Genomic DNA, 17,347 nt, shown 5'->3' with positions numbered 1-17,347 from the left:
GTCTCTAGCAATGTTCCCAAGCGCATGCCGAAATGCTGCTTTCTTGTCCGCTGTGAGAACTTGTTTATGAAACCTAATATTGCCCTGTGAAACACAACACTTTGCTTCTTAATACTACAGCTCAACGGTGTTCAATGAGGTGGACAGGGTGCTTTGTGTATCAGCTGTTTCAGGCGTCTTAAAGTCTAAATGCAGCACTTCCTTTGCTGACGCTTGGAAAAGTCACCTGTGCGCGGGGCGGGGGGGAAGAAACCTCGGTGTCATAGCAGATGCATCCTCCGAAAAATAAATAAAACCGCTGAGTCATTCATTTGTCCTTTTCCTTCCATCCTGCTGGCCAATCCTAATACCCGTCTATTTCATGCAGGAGGGAGAAGGCAGACAATACTGTCTTTTATTACTCATACCCCGCAGGACACTATCTTCTTCAGAAAATACGGGTGGCGTCTGTCTGTCTCCACTGCATGGGAAAGATTAACAACAATTAAGGTCAACAATTAAGGTTGTGAAAACCTTCGAATAACTGCAACATCTGCTCCTATACTAGGAAAAATAAAATAAAGCTGGAGTTGTAATTGCTAGCAGAGGACTTGCTCATATCTGTTTTGTAACTGCGGGCTTGTGAAATTCGTGCTGTTAACCACTCCCTTGCCAGCCCCATGTGGGTGACCTGCCACTTGCCCAAGCAGTGCTCGGCCCGAGAGCTGTGTGCTGAAGATGATCATGGTGCCAGCAGCAGGACCTGCATGTCTAGTCAGGGGCATGGCACAAACCCACTGCCATGCATGGGTGGCTCGCAGCGCGGCCTTGGTTGTAGTGGGCCCTTTGCCTCAGTGCTGCAGCAGGCCCCGCGGCCTTTTCTGTCCTTTTTGGTGTCAAATAAAGCTGGTTTTCCTCAACTGCTGTTGGATCTTAACTGGTTTAGCTCTTGTTGTGAGATGGGGGGGGGGGTAATCTGCTGCGTCTTGACTGACTGTTATTTCCATAAGCTCCTGAAGCGTGACGGCAAGGGAGCACCTGCGTGTGTTCCAGCCCCATGTTTCTACAAGGGGTTGCTGAGGCAGCACTACGAATAACTGCCTTCTAATGCCTGTGGACCCTTTGCTAATGTTTTGCAGGAAAAACTTACAAATGAAAGAGATTCAAATCACAGAGAATGTCCTGAACTTCACTCAGAAACATTCATTCAAATTAAGCCATTTTGGTGTAAAGAAATATCCTCCTGTGATTACTAACAAGTAGGAATCCCATTCTGACTTCATTTTGCCTGACCGTGCTGGGTGATCTGTTAACTTCGCTGATCGTTTCCTCTGCAGCTGTGTTGTACCTTTCTTCCAGAGAATGAAGGCTTTAGTGATGCCCAAGTGCTGGGTTAGGAGCCTAGTCCTTCTTGGCATGCATGATCTCTGCTCAGGGAAGGGTTTGTGTTCTCACTTGGCACAAAAGTGAAGCAATTCTTCTCTTTCCAAGGCATTTTAAAAACAAACAAAATCTCTCAAGGCATTCAACCTTAACAGGCTTAACCTGCTAGACAGATGTCTGTATCAAAAGATTGTGAGGGATCTATCATCAAAGTCTGATAGAAAGCAGTCATGATTTTCTATTTCTCAGACCACGGGAGAAGTTCAGGTGTGTTATTTTTTTTATCTTGGTTTGCTTAGTACTTCTACTTGTCCATCTGTTGTCAGTGGTTTTCTACTACCCTACACTTCTTTAGCTGCAAGATGTTTTCTGGCCAGTACTGCTGCTTGCAATCATGGGAAAAATGATAGCCTTGTTATTCTTGCCACTAACCTCACCATTCTGAGTAGTCACACTGCAATTTACCAAAATGCTGTATTGGGCAACTTGCTGTTACACAGAGGGTTGCACTTCAGCAGGAACAGAGTATGATGGTATGACTGTAGTTTAGGAGACAGCACCAGGGCGGTTTACAACTGGAAGCTTCTCCGGGAACCACGGCATCTCCTGCACCATGGAAAAAAGCACTTCATCCCTGTGGAGTAGCCTTCTCAGCTCTGGCTCTTGAGAGGCATCTGCCTTCAATAAACTTCTGCTACTCTTGTGTTCTGGGGTAGAAAAGGTTTTTTTTTTGGTTGGTTGTTTTTTTTGTTTGTTTTGCATAATGAAGAGCTTAGAGTTCTCATGAAAATGCTGTTGCCTTATTTTAAGCTATTGACTTATACGACTTCATGGACTAGAAGAGACATGTAGGCAAAGATGTTGTAGAAAACAGATGTATGATGGCTTCGAAGCCATAGCAGAATTGGCTGAAGACCAGCAGAGCCATAAAAAGAGTGCCAGGTGTTGGTAGCAAATTCTGTGATACTGCTGCCCATGTGAAGGGGAAAAGCATATTACAAGCTAGGGATCTCTGTGAGATCTGTAAGTATCAGAATTTTTGGTGAAGGGAACATTTGTCCTCTTCCAATGAGGGAAAGCAACGTGAAAACCTGTGGTAAAGATTTGTCGAAATCAGAGAGTTGCATGAGGCCATCTCATTAAAACTGAGTTTTAATATAGTAGTACTGGTGATTAGTGAGGCTGAAATGAAAGTAGAGGCTTTTCTGATGCATCTGTCAAATCTGATTTTATTAATGAGTGAATGCCTCTATAGATCAAAATACAAAAGAAGAGAAAAGCAACATTTTTAAATAGCTTTTTCATCAATTAACAATAGCAATTGGAAATTTACTACTTGAAACTCAGGCTTTTTCCAGAGAGCTCATCTTTGCTGCCTCAAACAGTATAGGAAATTCAAGAGTACTGAGCTATATATTGCATATATATAAGGTAGAGCATTCACAATGCTGAGTTCTGCCATGTCAGCTGAAGGGATTCTCTTTTGTATTCCGTGCTGCTGCTAAGCTCATCATGTACTTAGAGTTCAAATGTGTGTGTAATATATGTATTTACACATGTATATATGTGCGCATACATTGAAATTAAGCCTTAAAAGCTGCTGGAAGAAGCTGAAGCTGTGTCAGGATCAGCTTCTGCAGAACACAGACTAAGCCTTGGAATGGGTTTGTCATTATTGTCAGTCTTGTTAAGGTGCTGAGAGTTTGGAGTTGCAGTCCTGTGCACCCGGGGAGGGATTCCTCTGGCTGATTTTGAGTGTACAGGTTGTAGATGTTTATATCCGAGCCAGTTTTCTAACTTCCTTTTGTAGTCAGTGGAGAGAAGTAGGCACTCCAGATATGCACATCACAGAATCATTTAGGTCGGAAGGGACCACCTGAGGTCATCGAGAGGGAGCGGGGGTTTGGACTAAGACCTCTTCTAGATAGCTAGCCTGGAGTAAGACAAATTGCATGTAAGCAATGCTCATTTCTCTCTGCTGAGCGACGTGACAGTGCAGGGGTTTGTTTCCTTTCTACCCTGTTTCCATAGGGCACATGCCTTTTTTTCTCCTATCCTGTAGTAGAGTTGTGGTCAGTTCTGGACACAGCACAGCCATAGATTTGTTTCAGTAGACAATGTACAGCAGTCTCTGAAACGATGTTGTGCGTGGGGATGCTTATGCGCTGTCTTCCCGCTCCTTTCTACTGCTGCCAGTATCAGTTGGACAGCCTCGGGAGTGGGAGAATGCAGATTGGACCTGGTGGGTTCCAGGCTTGGAGTAGAAGTGTTTTGTGGGTTAAAATACATTGGTACGTAGGATGAGATGTTACAGAAGGCATTTTGGCTACACCTGGAGCCTACACCCTCTGAGAACAAACGTTCCCCTTCAGCAGCTTTGTAGTCTGAAGGTTAACTAGGGATGTTTCTAGTTTAACCTGTATCTAGTTAACCTTCAGTGCTGGTGACGTTCACCGTTTCATGCCTCTGTTAAATAGTCTTATAAGGCCTGAAACAACAGATTTCCTTTACGGCACCCTGAAAGAACAGGGAAGTAGCTCTTAATGTAGGTGGCTTGGCAAAATATTCTAGTCAAGTCAAGTATTTGGCCTGCTACCCAGCCTTCGATATGTAATCTTTGGGTGCTGCCAAAATACCATTCTAATTAAGTTGACATAGTCTATAAAGCCTGGGTGGTATTACTTCAGTTTTCTTTCCTGTGCTTTCCAACACTGCATTTTGAAATGGTTGATGGAAGCTGTGACACTTAGAACCTCACCAGAGTCTTCATTAAGCTGGGATTTCAGTCACCTTGTGACCTTCAGGATCAAAGGAAGGAATATTCTCTTTCTTCTTCTCTCTGCAGGTGCAGGCTAATAGCAATAAATAAATGTACACGAATGCACATGGAACATGTGATCAGTTGGCCAGACTTCAGCTTTCCACTGCACATTAACACATTAACTCTTCTACAAAATATTAACCTATTCTGTAAGTTTATTTTCTGTTTTGTGTATGCTTAGGTGGAAAAGCTATGCCCTGTTTGTCCCAGAGAGAGATTTTTGCAAGTAGGCCAACATACTTGCTTTTAAAATGTCAGTTGAAACTGTTTTTCAAGGGCTGAAAAGCTTAAGGGGGTAAGAAAGATTTCTGCATTTCTTATCTCCATTTTATTTATTTATTTTTAAAAGAGAAATTCCCAGTCTGTGTCCAAGAATAGAGCGTCAGTAACTCTTTAGTTGTGTCCTCAAAGGCAGTTACGTGGTACAACCCTGACTGTTTGCTGTGAAGTGCCAGTCACCCATAGATTTGGAGCTTGCATGTTGCATAATACCAGCAAATGCATCCGAGATTACAAAATGGTCTCTCTGCTATAATAAGATTGTTCTGATTTGTTAGTGAGGCAGTGTTAAAATACACATGAGGTAACTATGACATCAGTATCTTAAAACTGCAAGTACTTTTTGCAGCTGAGTATGCTCTGGCACTGCTAGTGCTTCATTGCACTCATTCACTCCAGTGCAGCCTCCCAGTTGTGTACTCCAAGCTGAATTGGCACAATTTCTATGTTCCAATCAGTCCGTGATGTATGTATTGCTTTTGTTTGGGTTATCTTTTGCATTTCTTGCACTCTTTAATAAGGCTGCATCTTGTGATTGTCTCGGGAGCAGCATTGTATTTGCTGCTTGCTGCAGTTGCCTCCTTCTGCTCTTTGCAACGAGAAGATGGGCTGGCTGTCATCTGGCTTGCTTGGGGTTGCTGTAGTCTAGGACTCAGTTATGTTGTTGAGTTACTCATGGCTTTAATGAGTTATCACTTACCAGCTCTACTATGGTAACTCCTACCCTGATATGACTGAGAAATAAAACGTTTCCTTGTTTATTGCTATTACTTACTATTATTACTTACTCCTTTGCTGCATTTCAGCTGACTTGTGGACTCTTTATCTTAATTGTTTGAACACTTGAATTCTTTAGAATAAACCATATTTGGGAATATGTAACCCTAAAATCCTTTGGAGACGGAATTAATGTGCTGTTGATATTGGGGAATGCATCTTTTCTTACAAGCGTGCAATTTTTTTGCAGACACTAAGCAGAAAGTCTTTGTTTTGAGTGTTCTAACCTTGTGAGCAAGGAGTATACTGAGAATAATCTGTGCACTTAAGTGTACCTCTTGTGGTATCTCTGAGATACCATTTTTGTGAGTAGTGTGCTGTTTGAATTGAAATGTCTAAACTTGCCCTCCAGCTTCAGCTGTTTATATGGTATTAGACAATGTAAATAAACTAGTGCTTACTCACTAACATATATTACAGATAACTGTAAAGGCCTCAGTTAGTTGGTTTGCTTTAAAAATATGAACGTTACTGTCTAAATAAAAGCTTTTGATAATCCTAATCAATAACTCTTAAGGAAAAGAAAAAAAAATCTACAGAGAGAACACCAACCAACGCATGAATATTTACTGGTTGTGTTTACTGTTGGTTGGTAATAAGCCCTGTAAATTATCAAAATGAAGAACCCCTTTAATGTCCTTGTTCTGAAATGATGCTTCTCAAACTCTGTTAAATCCAGGAAGTGTTTTGACCTACCTGAGAACTTTGGAGGGCAGGAAAGGCTGAAGGAGGAATGTGGATGGCTTTGATTGATACTTGCCTGCTGCTTTCTGTGTGCAACTGCGGGTTTTTGTTTTGAGGTCTGTCTTATAGTCAAACATGCTGCAGCCAGTCCTGTGTTACAAAAATGGCCAAATTCTGTGAGAAGCTTTACTGAGACTGATATGTAAATCTCATCGAGAAGGAAACTTCCTTGTAAAAAAGCATCGAGGCAGAGGAAAGCAAGCTGTAAATAACAGTGGATCTTGGGTGAAACAGGCTTAAAATGCTTGAAAAACTGATCAGTTGGTCATGTGATAAAAGACTGCTTTTTGTTCTTTTCCTTTATTTTGCATCAGTCAGAAGGGGAGGAAAAGGTCTGGAAGATTCTTCCACAGAATCAAGGAATGTTGTAAAGAAATGAGGAAACAGAAGTAGAGAAATGTGCTTTAGATTACTGCTCTGTGAATTTGAGAGTCCCTTTTGCCATATATTTTTGGGTCTAGAAAGATGCCAATTCTGTTTCATAGAATCATAGAATATCCTGAGTTGGAAGGGAGCCACGTGGATCATCAAGTATGCATTATATACATTTCAACTATTCACTTTCCTAGCTTTTGTTGTCAGGAGGCTCCAAAGGTTACAGGAGTGGGAAGCATCCTATCCTCTTGTCGGCTTGGTAAGGGGAAGTTGAGTAAATTGGGTGCAGCATTTCAGCATAATTCTTAGCGATATGTGTGTTGATTTAAACTACGTTTTCCACCAGAATCTGTAGTGGTATGACTTTCTTCAACAGAAGCTATATATGTCTCATGCATGCCGATGCACTTGTTCTTTTTGTATAGGAATTAGGTCGTAAAATGTCTTGTCTATATAGTTTAGTTTCTGGGTTGGGGTCCTAGAGCCACTGGTTTTCAAATCCCATTTCCTGGGCAGGGGAAAGGACCATTCACAACAGTGGAAAGTTCAAAGCAGAGAGGCTTAGTATGTTGGATCCAAAAAAACAACACTTTGGAAGTGTGCAAGAAAAGAAGACTTTTGTCTTGTGTACCGACTTGAGTCAGTAACCGCAGGGGGAAAGTAATTGCCTTCAAGAAGATGCAACTTTATATTTTGTTTGGAGACTTACCCAAATGTTTATCTTCTGTGAGATGCTTGGAAAGCAGTAATTCTCACAGACGTGCAGTAGGAAAGGTTTGCCAGCTCCTAATGGCAGTAAACAAAGAAAATGAAAGTTCACGGGTTGCCTAGGCCAGTGTGATAGTTTGCTGCCACTAGAAAGGAGTGATTTTTTTCCCTTCCTTTCCTGCACATGCTCTCCAGCCATTTGCTTTGTGCCAGCTGAGCTGCTTGTCAAATCTAAGTTTAATGCACTTAACAGAAAAATAACCCAGCAAAACAAATGAGTTAATTAACACAACAGAAAAAATACTTTTTTTTTCCCAAGCTGAACTCATTAAGGACCATACATGGTGCAAAATGGGGAGAAGAAGGGAGTGCCAGAAAGTTTCTCAGAGGAAGTGGAGGAAGAAAGCAGAGCAAGGGATGATGAAGAGTGGGATGCCTGTCCTGTTCTTGGCAGCAACAAGCTATTAAATCATCCTAACTGTTGTATAACTTCACTATGAGTCTTCAGGTTGAATAATAAAAGCCTAAAATAACAGAAGGAAATCATTATTCAGACCATTTCCCAAAATTACAAAATTTTGGATTCCGTAGTGTGAGGAGTGTGACTAGGCTTAAAAAAAAAACGGGGGGGGGGGGGGGGGGCAGGAAAACGACAACATGAAGGGCAGAGTCAGTAGTGTATGGGTAATCTTTTTGGTTCTGTGGAAGAGAAGGTAGTGAGAAAGTGTATATGCAAAATTAGAGACCATTAGTCACTGCATTTTCAGCTGAAGTTGTCCTTGGGCAGCCTTGTTATGCATCCCTTGTCCCAGTCATGCATCTATGGACCTGCCCTGCTTCTGCATATGGCTTGCTGATGGGATTGTGTACTGTATAGTTCTTCAGTTTCTGTCTAATTAACATTTCATTTAGACTTGGATGCAGTCTGTTTAGTTGTCAAAGTTCCTGCTTCAAAGCTATAGATTTAACTATTAAGAGGTAGAACAGGATTTTGAGTGATCAAGGGAGATGGTAAAACTGCAGTTTCATAAATATTTCATAACTTCATTACCAGTTTGGTTTTTAAGCTGGAATACATTCTTCAGGGACAGGGAGAAAAATCCTTGCTTAAATGGGTAAGGTGCAAAGTAACTATTTCTCTCCCAGCATGTTTTTTCCTTAATGTCAGCAAAGCTGCCCTGACAGGAGGTGAACAGGAATTCACATGCTATGAGTCTTGAGGAGCCTTTTCAGAATTTTAGGCAGCTTCAGGAAACCAAAAAATGCTGAACTGCGTATATTTTATTTAATTTTATTTGGCAAGACTCAGTGGGATGGCATCAGTTCTTCTGTGCTTCTTCTGAAGTATGTATCTGTTTTGGCTTTCAAAAGCCTGAATTGCTCTTGCCAAGATTCTTCACTTTCTGGCAAAATTACAATGGCAAATGGCTTCCTTTACAAGGTGTAATATTTAGACTAACAGCTTTGCAATTAAGAATGGCAAAGAGAATTATATTCCCTTTTTTATAAGACCAGATTTTTTAGTATGGAATCGTGGGAGTGTTTGGACTTAACTGAAGTGCTTTTGATTGATGATTTATATTTTGAACAGTGCTTTTCATTTTAGTGCGCAACACTCACTTGAAATTTTAACTAGAACAATGCATTGTTTTCAAAGATATAGTCAAAGTATTACTCCAGCTAGGCAGTTGCTCTATGTCATAGACTTGCAAATGCATTTTGGGTGCATATGTATAATAAAATGTGTGCGCACATGCCAACTTGTGCAAGAGAAGTGGGAAGAAATTAAGAAATCTGGAAGTATTCTTAACTGCTATCTGCTACTAATCTCAGTAGACTATCAGATGTCAACAATAATGTCATTGAATCCTTTGCAGTTGGAGAGTGATGGCATTCGGGAGTATTTGGGGAGGTATTTTTGGAGCGTCAGGCAAGTGAACTTGTTTGAAGGGAAGTTGCACAAGTATAGGTTTTCAGTGTGGGAAAATCAGAGACAGGGTGCAGGGAAGGACTTTCAGAGCTGGGGAGAGAAGCGAGCACGTCGTAGGAGTGAGTAAAATGGGGAAATGGAAACTAGTTTTGAGAAATCTGTTCAGATGCTATTGGGGTTGTCCATGGAAACAAACATAAAAGGTGTGTGTGGGGGGAAGACTTTTGTCTGTTTGTCAGGCAATATACTTCATGGATCTATGATGTATCCAAGTGCCTACCAGGGCCACACTGTGCTTTACTTGTGCAGGAGGTTACCAATATTAGTTTGAGGTCAGAGGCTTCTGGGTGTATTTGTTTGCCAGCCTGCACTAAGGAAACTTTGAGTCCTGCTTGACCATCACCAGGGGGGTTCCTCAGCCTTGTAAACTGACGCAGTCTGTACCAATACCACCGCTAAAAGAGGGGATATCACTTGGAGATCCTTATACATGCTGACTGTTAAAGCTATGTTGAAAAGTGTTGGCATAGCACAAATGGCTTGTGCTGTGTGGCACGGGCAGCAGGGGAAGATGGTGGCACTTCCTTTCCGGCCTGCAGAGCCGTGGCTGGGATGCCTGTTGGTGAGGAGCTGTGTGGATCACCCCCTTGCTTGGAGAAGCACATCTGGGTCCTGGAGTTTACATGCAGCTGGGGGCACTCTTAGCCTTTCGCTTTGTCAACTGCAGAATATTTGCTGGCATGCCTCAGGCTGCTGTCATTCAAATCCTGTTTCCATTGCAACTACAGCGATAGGAGTGGTCACATAAGGAAGAGTAAGAGTGCCAGTCCTTACATCCTGTGTTGGTGTTGGGGCTTGTTAGATGCCTCCATCTTATATCTCCAAAGCATAGCTTTGGGTAGGTCTGCAGAGAAGACAAAAAGCTTTCCAAAACACCATGAAGCAATGGGGACCCTGGGAGCAGGGGGAGGGCAGTCGAGGTCTTGTAGTTTGCTCTTCGTGTGGGCCAACAAGGCAGGGTCTCTGTTCCCTGGCTCTTAAGATGTTGAATTATAAGTTGACCCAGACACTTTTGAAGGTGACTTAGAGATGAATATCGTATGAATTCTGCATTAAGGTTTTGTTCTAACTGACTATAAAACCACGGCTTTGGTCTCCACTGGAAATGCTGCAGTGTGGAGAAAAGTGAGGTGATGACACAGTGTCTGAGAGACTAAAAGACATGTAACTGAGAGAAAGACTTTTAACCTTTATGTTAAACCTGAGATCTTGCAGAAAGGTCTTCAGTTAGGTGAAAATTTAAGGCAGTATTGAAGCTTTTTTTTCCCCCTCCCTCTTCTTCAGTAGTTCAGTTAAGGAAAGCAGAACATTACAGAAGAAAAATACTAAAATACCCAGCCTTTGAAAGGGAATAGTATCCAGCACATTTGTTAAGCTATGTTTCATAAAAGAAAGGAACTTCGAGTTTTCAAGCACTCTGGAGCTTGTCTTGCAACTCCATCAGGTTAAAATCTTTTTTTTCTTATCCTTCTCCTGTTCCTAACTAATCTGCAAGTGAATGTTGTTTGTTTTTTTTTTTTTAAATTGTTGTTATTGTTTGCTTTTTTGAATTGTTTTTCTTCTGACTTTAAAGACTTTGACAGATGGCACATGTAGAACCTGGAAAACTTCCTGAATTGGCAGAGTGACCGTACCATCTTCCTGCCATCTTCCTATTGCTGTAGCTGTAGGTGCGTAGGCTGTGTACGCTTCCAGAGTGCAATGTGAGATACCATTTCCTTTGCTGAGAATATGCAAGGAGCAAGTGATAAATCAAAAAGCATACCTGGTGACAGGCTTAATTTCTAGTTAATAGATAACTTAATCTACTGGTTAGGTGGGTAATTTGAACGTGAATAGAAACAACTCATTCAGACCAGCATTAATCTCCAGGATGCATACTTGCAATGTTTTCCTTGCTAAATGAATATCAATCTTTGTTTAGATTATGTGAGTTGGTTTAACACTTTTGAGAGACTGAGACGTCAAAGCTGTGCCTCACAATAGACTATTCTTTAGACTAGAGAATATCATACCAAAAGCGAATCTCCTTATGACCTTTGAAATTTGGTTTATCATGGCTATTCTTTGTTCAGGGACACTCTGTCCAAGGAAGACCTCTTAAGCCAGTGAAAGCATGTGAACTCACTTGGTTTTGAGTGTGCCCAAACTGTCCGTGTCGATGCTGCATGACTTGTTCTAGCCAGTGAATGAGCCGAGTTTTGTAACAGTAATTGACTGCGTAGCTTATTTTCCATTTACAAGCCTTTGTAATTTCCTTCTCCCATCTAACGCATCTAAAGGGCAGTAAATTGGCACTTGAATATATTTTTTATTTGTGCTGTTTAACTTGCATGGAAAGAATATGTAAGTCTGTACACAAGCTAAAAATCATGTAAAGACAATAGGAAAGAAAAAGTTGACTTCTTTATCGTCATTTTTATCAGCTGAACATATGAATTGGTATAGAGTTCTGTCCCTATAAAATATATTGCTCATTGAAGTTGTGGTACAATAGAGCCTTAGATCTCAAAGGTGAGCAAAGGCTTTTTTTGTATTATTAAGGAAGGACTATTTGATAAACTGCTTTTAGACAGACAAAAGAGATGTGATCTTAAATCAACGTTAATGTATGACTGACTAGGAATGATATCATCTAAAGATTATTGCTTTCCTCTGTTTCTGTGGTGTTAACAAGTGAATACTGAAGAATGTAGCAGTGAAGCAAATAGGTCTTGATAAATTATGCGGTCTTGACTTCAACTATTGTTTGAGGTAATTGATGATCTTCCACTGCTGTAATGGGGCTGTAGCATATACTGCAGCATGCCCTAGAGTAGACAAATTGGTCTGGTATTGTTTAGGAGCATATTTAATCTCTCTTGTTGTAAGTGAATCAGTAGCTTTTGCCGAAACACTAAGATAAAGACCAGCATTTCAATATTCAGTCCTAAATAACTTACAGTTAAATTCACAACAGTCCTGCCTTTTCCTATTCTCTAAATACTGAAATAATCAATAAACTTAAAATTGTTGCAATTCAAGGTTGAAATATTTTCCCATATCCCTTTAGGTAAACTTTCTTTAATCTTTGTGGGTTTACAGACAAATACACTTCTGTATTCTTGTTGCACTGTACCAACTTCAGAACACCTAATCCAGTGGTTTTCCTAATTTCACTGTAGATGCACTTAGAGAAAAGTGTAATCCTCCAAAGTGAAAGGATGTTTTTCATCAGCCAAGATAAAAAGGATTTTCTTGAATCTCTGCTTGGTTTTCCCAGAACCTACTGGGGGAATGAGTCAAATCTTGCACTGAAAATGAAATCTTCAATTCCTGTTTAAGAACTGGCTGCACACTTTAGGTCTGGGTTAGGAGCTAGATGGCTGTACACCACTGTTTGTTTATAGACTTACACGATGAAAGATCCTAGCAAGAATACAAGTTGGGCCTCATGCCTACAGTTACATGTTTGAGGTGATCTTTTTTTTTTTTTTTTTCCTGAAATGTGAATCTAATAAGATTTTAGTCTTAATCTTAAGTAAATGCTAGGACAAAGTATCTAGAATAAACAACTTGATTTATGCGTATTGGATTAAATTGATTTTCAAATTTGCTGTTGCCAAACACTGTTTCCTCTCAAGGCAATAGGCTATGAATTGACCACAGAAAGTTACTGCCTCAGGAAAACCGCAGAGCACAGTAACTTCTTCCTAGAAAGAAGCTCCCAGAAATTTGTCTGCCTTTCTCATAGGCAGGAAGGTACCGTATCTCAGCTAAATGTATCCTGGAACTAGATGGAGTAAAGCTTCCTAGATAAGGGCATGGTTTCCTTGGGCCATAGGCTGCAACTCCTCTTGGAAGAGTTTTCCCAATATATCTTTTGTTTATGACTTCTCAGTCACATAAATCTTCCAGAGATCTTTGGTTTGGTAACAGCTCATGCCTACTGGAGAGCAGTAAACTCAGTCTGTTGTTCTGAATACATAATTGATATTTATAGCAATGAACAAGACAAGAGCTTGCTTGTGGTAGAAATAAAAGTTCTGTATCTGCTTTGCAGTCTTCTCTCCTATCCCTGCCCACCCCATCTGCTAAGATGTGAAGTCACTTGTCTTATATTGCAGGGATGTCTCCAGCTGAATGCAACTGGTTGGGAGAAACGTTCAGAGTAGCAAATAATGCTTTACATATGTGCTTTTGTTTAGCTTTGTCTCCTTTCTTGACATGCAGTGGCCTTATTTTATTTTAATACTGTCACTTTTATTTCTTCATTTTTTTTTTTATTTCTTTAGCCTTGTGTGCCTTTACGTTACGTTTGTGGTAGAATTCAAACTGTATCTGATAGCAGAAACGGTGCTTAAGAAACACTTCTCACCTTGCAAATTTGCTGCTAATAATCACGCACAGGAGGAAATTCAAGACTTGAATGCAGATTTGCATAGAAAACCCCAACAGAGGTACTAGGTGAGAATAAAGACATGAGAGAAAAGACAGTCTGGAGAGGGTAAAGGGGAGAATTTGTATAACTATATGTAGAAGGCTAATGCTGCATAAGTGGTTATCACCTTAACTACCAGATTTCAGCATTTTCTTTCTACAGCTGAGAGCGTAGCGTTGGTTGGCAAGAGCCAGTCTTTGAGTGGCTTGGGTCTATGTGATGAGTAGCTTTCTCTGTTGCTTGGATCATGGAAACAGAGGAGGAGCCATCCAGCCGGAGAATAGTTGTGTTGGGCTCTTGAATGAAATATTAAGTTGAATCTGCTTTCTAGGCTACAAACAGCAAGCTTGCAGATTTGCTACTGCAAGTTGATGCAAATCCTTGTCACCTCATCTTGCTCTTCTCGGTCTTCCCCCTCCAACTGTTTTCAATAATAAGTTGATGTAATGTTTTCAGTATGGTTTCTGACAGTTTGTTTGTACTCTGCAGGTCCTGTGAAGCAGTAGATGTGATTTGAAGAAAATTTGAAGGAACAAATGGCTTTAGCTGGCTGCCCAGACTCCTTTTTACATCTTCCTTATCGGATAGTAAGTTATGAAACTGCATGTTCATGTCAGCTTGTAGCATCATATCACTATGTGCCAGTGATTGATTGTGCATTCAGACTTTTCATCAAACTGCTAATAAGCTGTCTGGCAATTCTCTGGGTTTTGCTAAGATTTGGTAACAGAGCCTCTGTTACCATTCTGTATTCAAGACCTGCTGCTGAAAAAAATTGGGTCACTAATACATGATACTTGGGTCACTGGTTAAAATTTGATACCTCTCCTCAAAGTAGCTGGTTCATATCTGGGAGAAAGTACCTGTGTGCAGCTCCCTTCCACACCCAGCCCCCCCAAAAGGCAAGTTACAGTACCAGTGAAATGCCTTGCACCAAAAAGGATTGGTTTGCTGAATGCTATGTTTGTAGGAACAAAGGCAGAGATTTTTACACTTGGTTAGATCCTATGTTTGTCTAGTCATTATGCTGTATCTAAGCAGCCAATATGGCATATTACAACGAGTATTTTAAAAAACCTCAACTCAAAGGTGCTAGGCAAATATGCATACAGAAGTTCTCATGTATTTTTTGTTTTATTTTTTTTTTCTAGACAGTTGTGGTTGGCGTAATACATGCTTTGTATTTTTTATGGAACTGCATATCTGTTTTTTCAGGCATGACCTGTTTTTTGCCCTTTTTTTCTCTTGTTTTCACACAGTGCTTACTACCCTAAGGATTCAGTTATGATTTCAGGCCCTGCAGATACACAAATGATTAAACAGAGTACCTCATGACATAGAAACCTTTTTCTTTGTCCCTAGAGAAATATTACTACTAATAATTACTACAGTTATGCTGCATATCTGAAAAAAAAAAAAAGAACAAAACAAAACTTCTACAAGATACCGATCCATTTCATGGTAGGCCAGCTTATACTTTTTTCCCCCAACAGGAAGCTTCAAATTTGTTAACTAATTAGTAACTATTAGTTACTAATTATACTAATGTTAGTATAGGCTGAGTTGTCAGTTGCACGTACCTCAAGCCTTTTCCTGATAGCAGGAGCAACATAACAGTCCCATTATAACTTTGTGAGTACAAAAGCAGTTATAAAAACAGAATGGAATTCAAGACATGGGATGTTCTGAGATTCTTTTATTGTAATGTATCTGTAATTTTTAAGAGCATACGTGAATAGATGTGCTTGGACTTTATAATCTTGATGCACCATGAAATTATGCTTCCAGTTCATCTAGAGCATCATCTGAATCATGATGCTAGGCTGAGGGAGAGAAGAGCTAGGTAAGAGAAATTGGTCACTGTAGGCAGTAGTTTTTGAGCTGCAAATTCTATACTGGATGCTAAGTTTTCTCATGAAAATGTCTTCAAGTGCCCCTGTTCAACAGCCAAGAGGTACATCAAAGGGTTGCTGCAGTTTGATATGTGAGCAGAAAGAATGTGAATTTACCTTGCTTTTCTAAAACCTATGGATAATCTGCTGTAGTCTAGGGCAGTCTACAGACTGGAAGTCTCAAAGCAACATGGGTTACTTAAGATGGTGGGGAAAGTGACTTCTATTAACTAATATTTTTAGTCATAGCTTACTGTGCATTATAACTATCCTAAGTGCTTGTAACAGGTTTAAAGATGAGCTTTGGAAGCCCATTCACAACTACTGTGCTTTCTGTCAGAAGTTAAGTTCACATTAAAAAAAAAAAAGAAAAAGAAAAAACCCTGAACATCTGTTTTTCCACCCCTACTAAATCTGACTTAGAAGCTTTCATCAACTTGTCTTTCAAATTTGGCTACAGTGCCGGTATTGTGTTGGTAAGGGGCTGAAAGAAGGTTAAACTAAATATGCTCTAGATTAGAGTGTGAAGAAGTATTCTATTTTTTTACAGTACATTTTCTGACTTAATATGAATGGAAGGCTATGCTGAACACTCCTGCGAAGTCCCTAAGGTTGGGATCTTAATGCTGCAACTTCGGTGTTTAGAATAAATTGACACATTTGAGTTTGGGATTACATTCAAAACAGACAGCAAGAGAAATGAGAGCCTGCCTAAGTGAATATGCACTACAGAATATCCTTTAGGATGGCCTGTTGCCAAGCTACCCTTACCCTTCTTATTTCTATTTTGGGGGAGACAGGAAGGGTATACATCCCTGACTTTTGTATTGGGCTCTTCATTTGCAGTGTTTGCTGCTTTTAGAAGCTTTTGGTTGTTGTTTAAGAGCAGCTTTTTTTAGTTTTCTTATGAGTTAGCACATAAACCAGTCACACTGTGTGCATTCTCCTAGAAACAATCTCTAGCTTTGTGGAAAAAATCAATACTACCTTTTAGTGGCTTTCAGGAGCCCTTTCCAAATTCTCTAACTCTTCAATAAAAATCCGGCAGTGAGAATTGGCAGTGTTTGTCTTATGTTCCTGGAAATTCAGAACATAGTCCCAGAATTTCTCAGAAAAAATGGGATGATTTACTGTGTTTCCGTTCTTTTGCAATCTGTAGTCACAACAGTATTTATGTGCAGTGACTTGAACTCTTAGGGAAGATTTAGTTCTTTAACCCTTTGATGCACGAATTGCACAAGTTTCAGTGGCATAAATAAAGTGGTATTTTTTCTTTCTAAAGACAAAATTCTGGGCATGCAGGGATGAGGTGTTCTGTTCATCTTCTATTTTCTCCCTTCTGTTTATTTTCTCATAACCAAGATGCTGGAAAAGTCTGTATGTATAGTTAAGCTCAATAGAGTTTGTTTTCAGAGCTGAATTCTTAGTAGAGAAAAGAGTTGTTCAGATCAAACGTATCATCTAGCTTTGCATAAAATGTACTACAAGCACTTGGTCGCAACATAGGGAGAAATGGAAATTGCTTTTTCTCCCACATGTAGAGCCTCATGGATTTCAGGATTGATGGTAGTTCTGTTGTCCAGATAATACAGCAGAATACTGCATATCATACTTGAGAAGCTTTATCCCCTTCAAGATCGAGGAAATAAATACTTAGACTCTGATTGATTAATTCTATTAAGTAGTGTAATAAGAGCCTCCTCCTTAATGCTGTTAGATTTGTGGATGTGAAGGAAATGTTTTGCTGTGAATACACCAGAAATGGTCACACTTCTTTGCCTTGAGCTGGGGGGAAAATTAGGTACAAGTTCTCAGGTTTTAATATGGTAGTTTTGATCCTTGTCTTCCATAAAATCATACACTAAATTAAAAAGCATTTTTTACATGTTTAGGGGTTGTTTTTTTTTTTGATTAGGTGTTTGGAGAGGTTTTCTGTTTTAGCAGAAAAAATTGAAGATGTTTATATCTATACTTCAGAG

The 17,347-nt window shown here is 40.0% G+C and overlaps 1 protein-coding gene across 3 annotated transcripts in view; it reads left to right on the top strand.

Moving 5' to 3' along the window:
* GRB10 (growth factor receptor bound protein 10) overlaps window positions 1–17,347 on the top strand; it is a 150,627-nt gene that overhangs the window by 24,922 nt on the left and 108,358 nt on the right. For all 3 annotated transcript variants that reach the window (XM_080582266.1, XM_080582264.1, XM_080582265.1), the window contains one exon: window positions 13,966–14,063. In XM_080582266.1, coding sequence (XP_080438392.1) covers window positions 14,013–14,063 — 51 coding nt within the window. In that variant the 5' untranslated portion in view covers window positions 13,966–14,012. The remainder of the gene's footprint in view (window positions 1–13,965; window positions 14,064–17,347) is intronic.

This window comes from Anser brachyrhynchus (genome assembly GCF_964034855.1).
Source record: "Anser brachyrhynchus genome assembly, chromosome: 2".
NCBI classification, from domain to species: Eukaryota; Metazoa; Chordata; class Aves; order Anseriformes; family Anatidae; genus Anser; species Anser brachyrhynchus.
The sequence above is the reverse complement of the archived record's forward strand: the minus strand, read 5'-3'. Positions and strand labels throughout refer to the sequence as shown.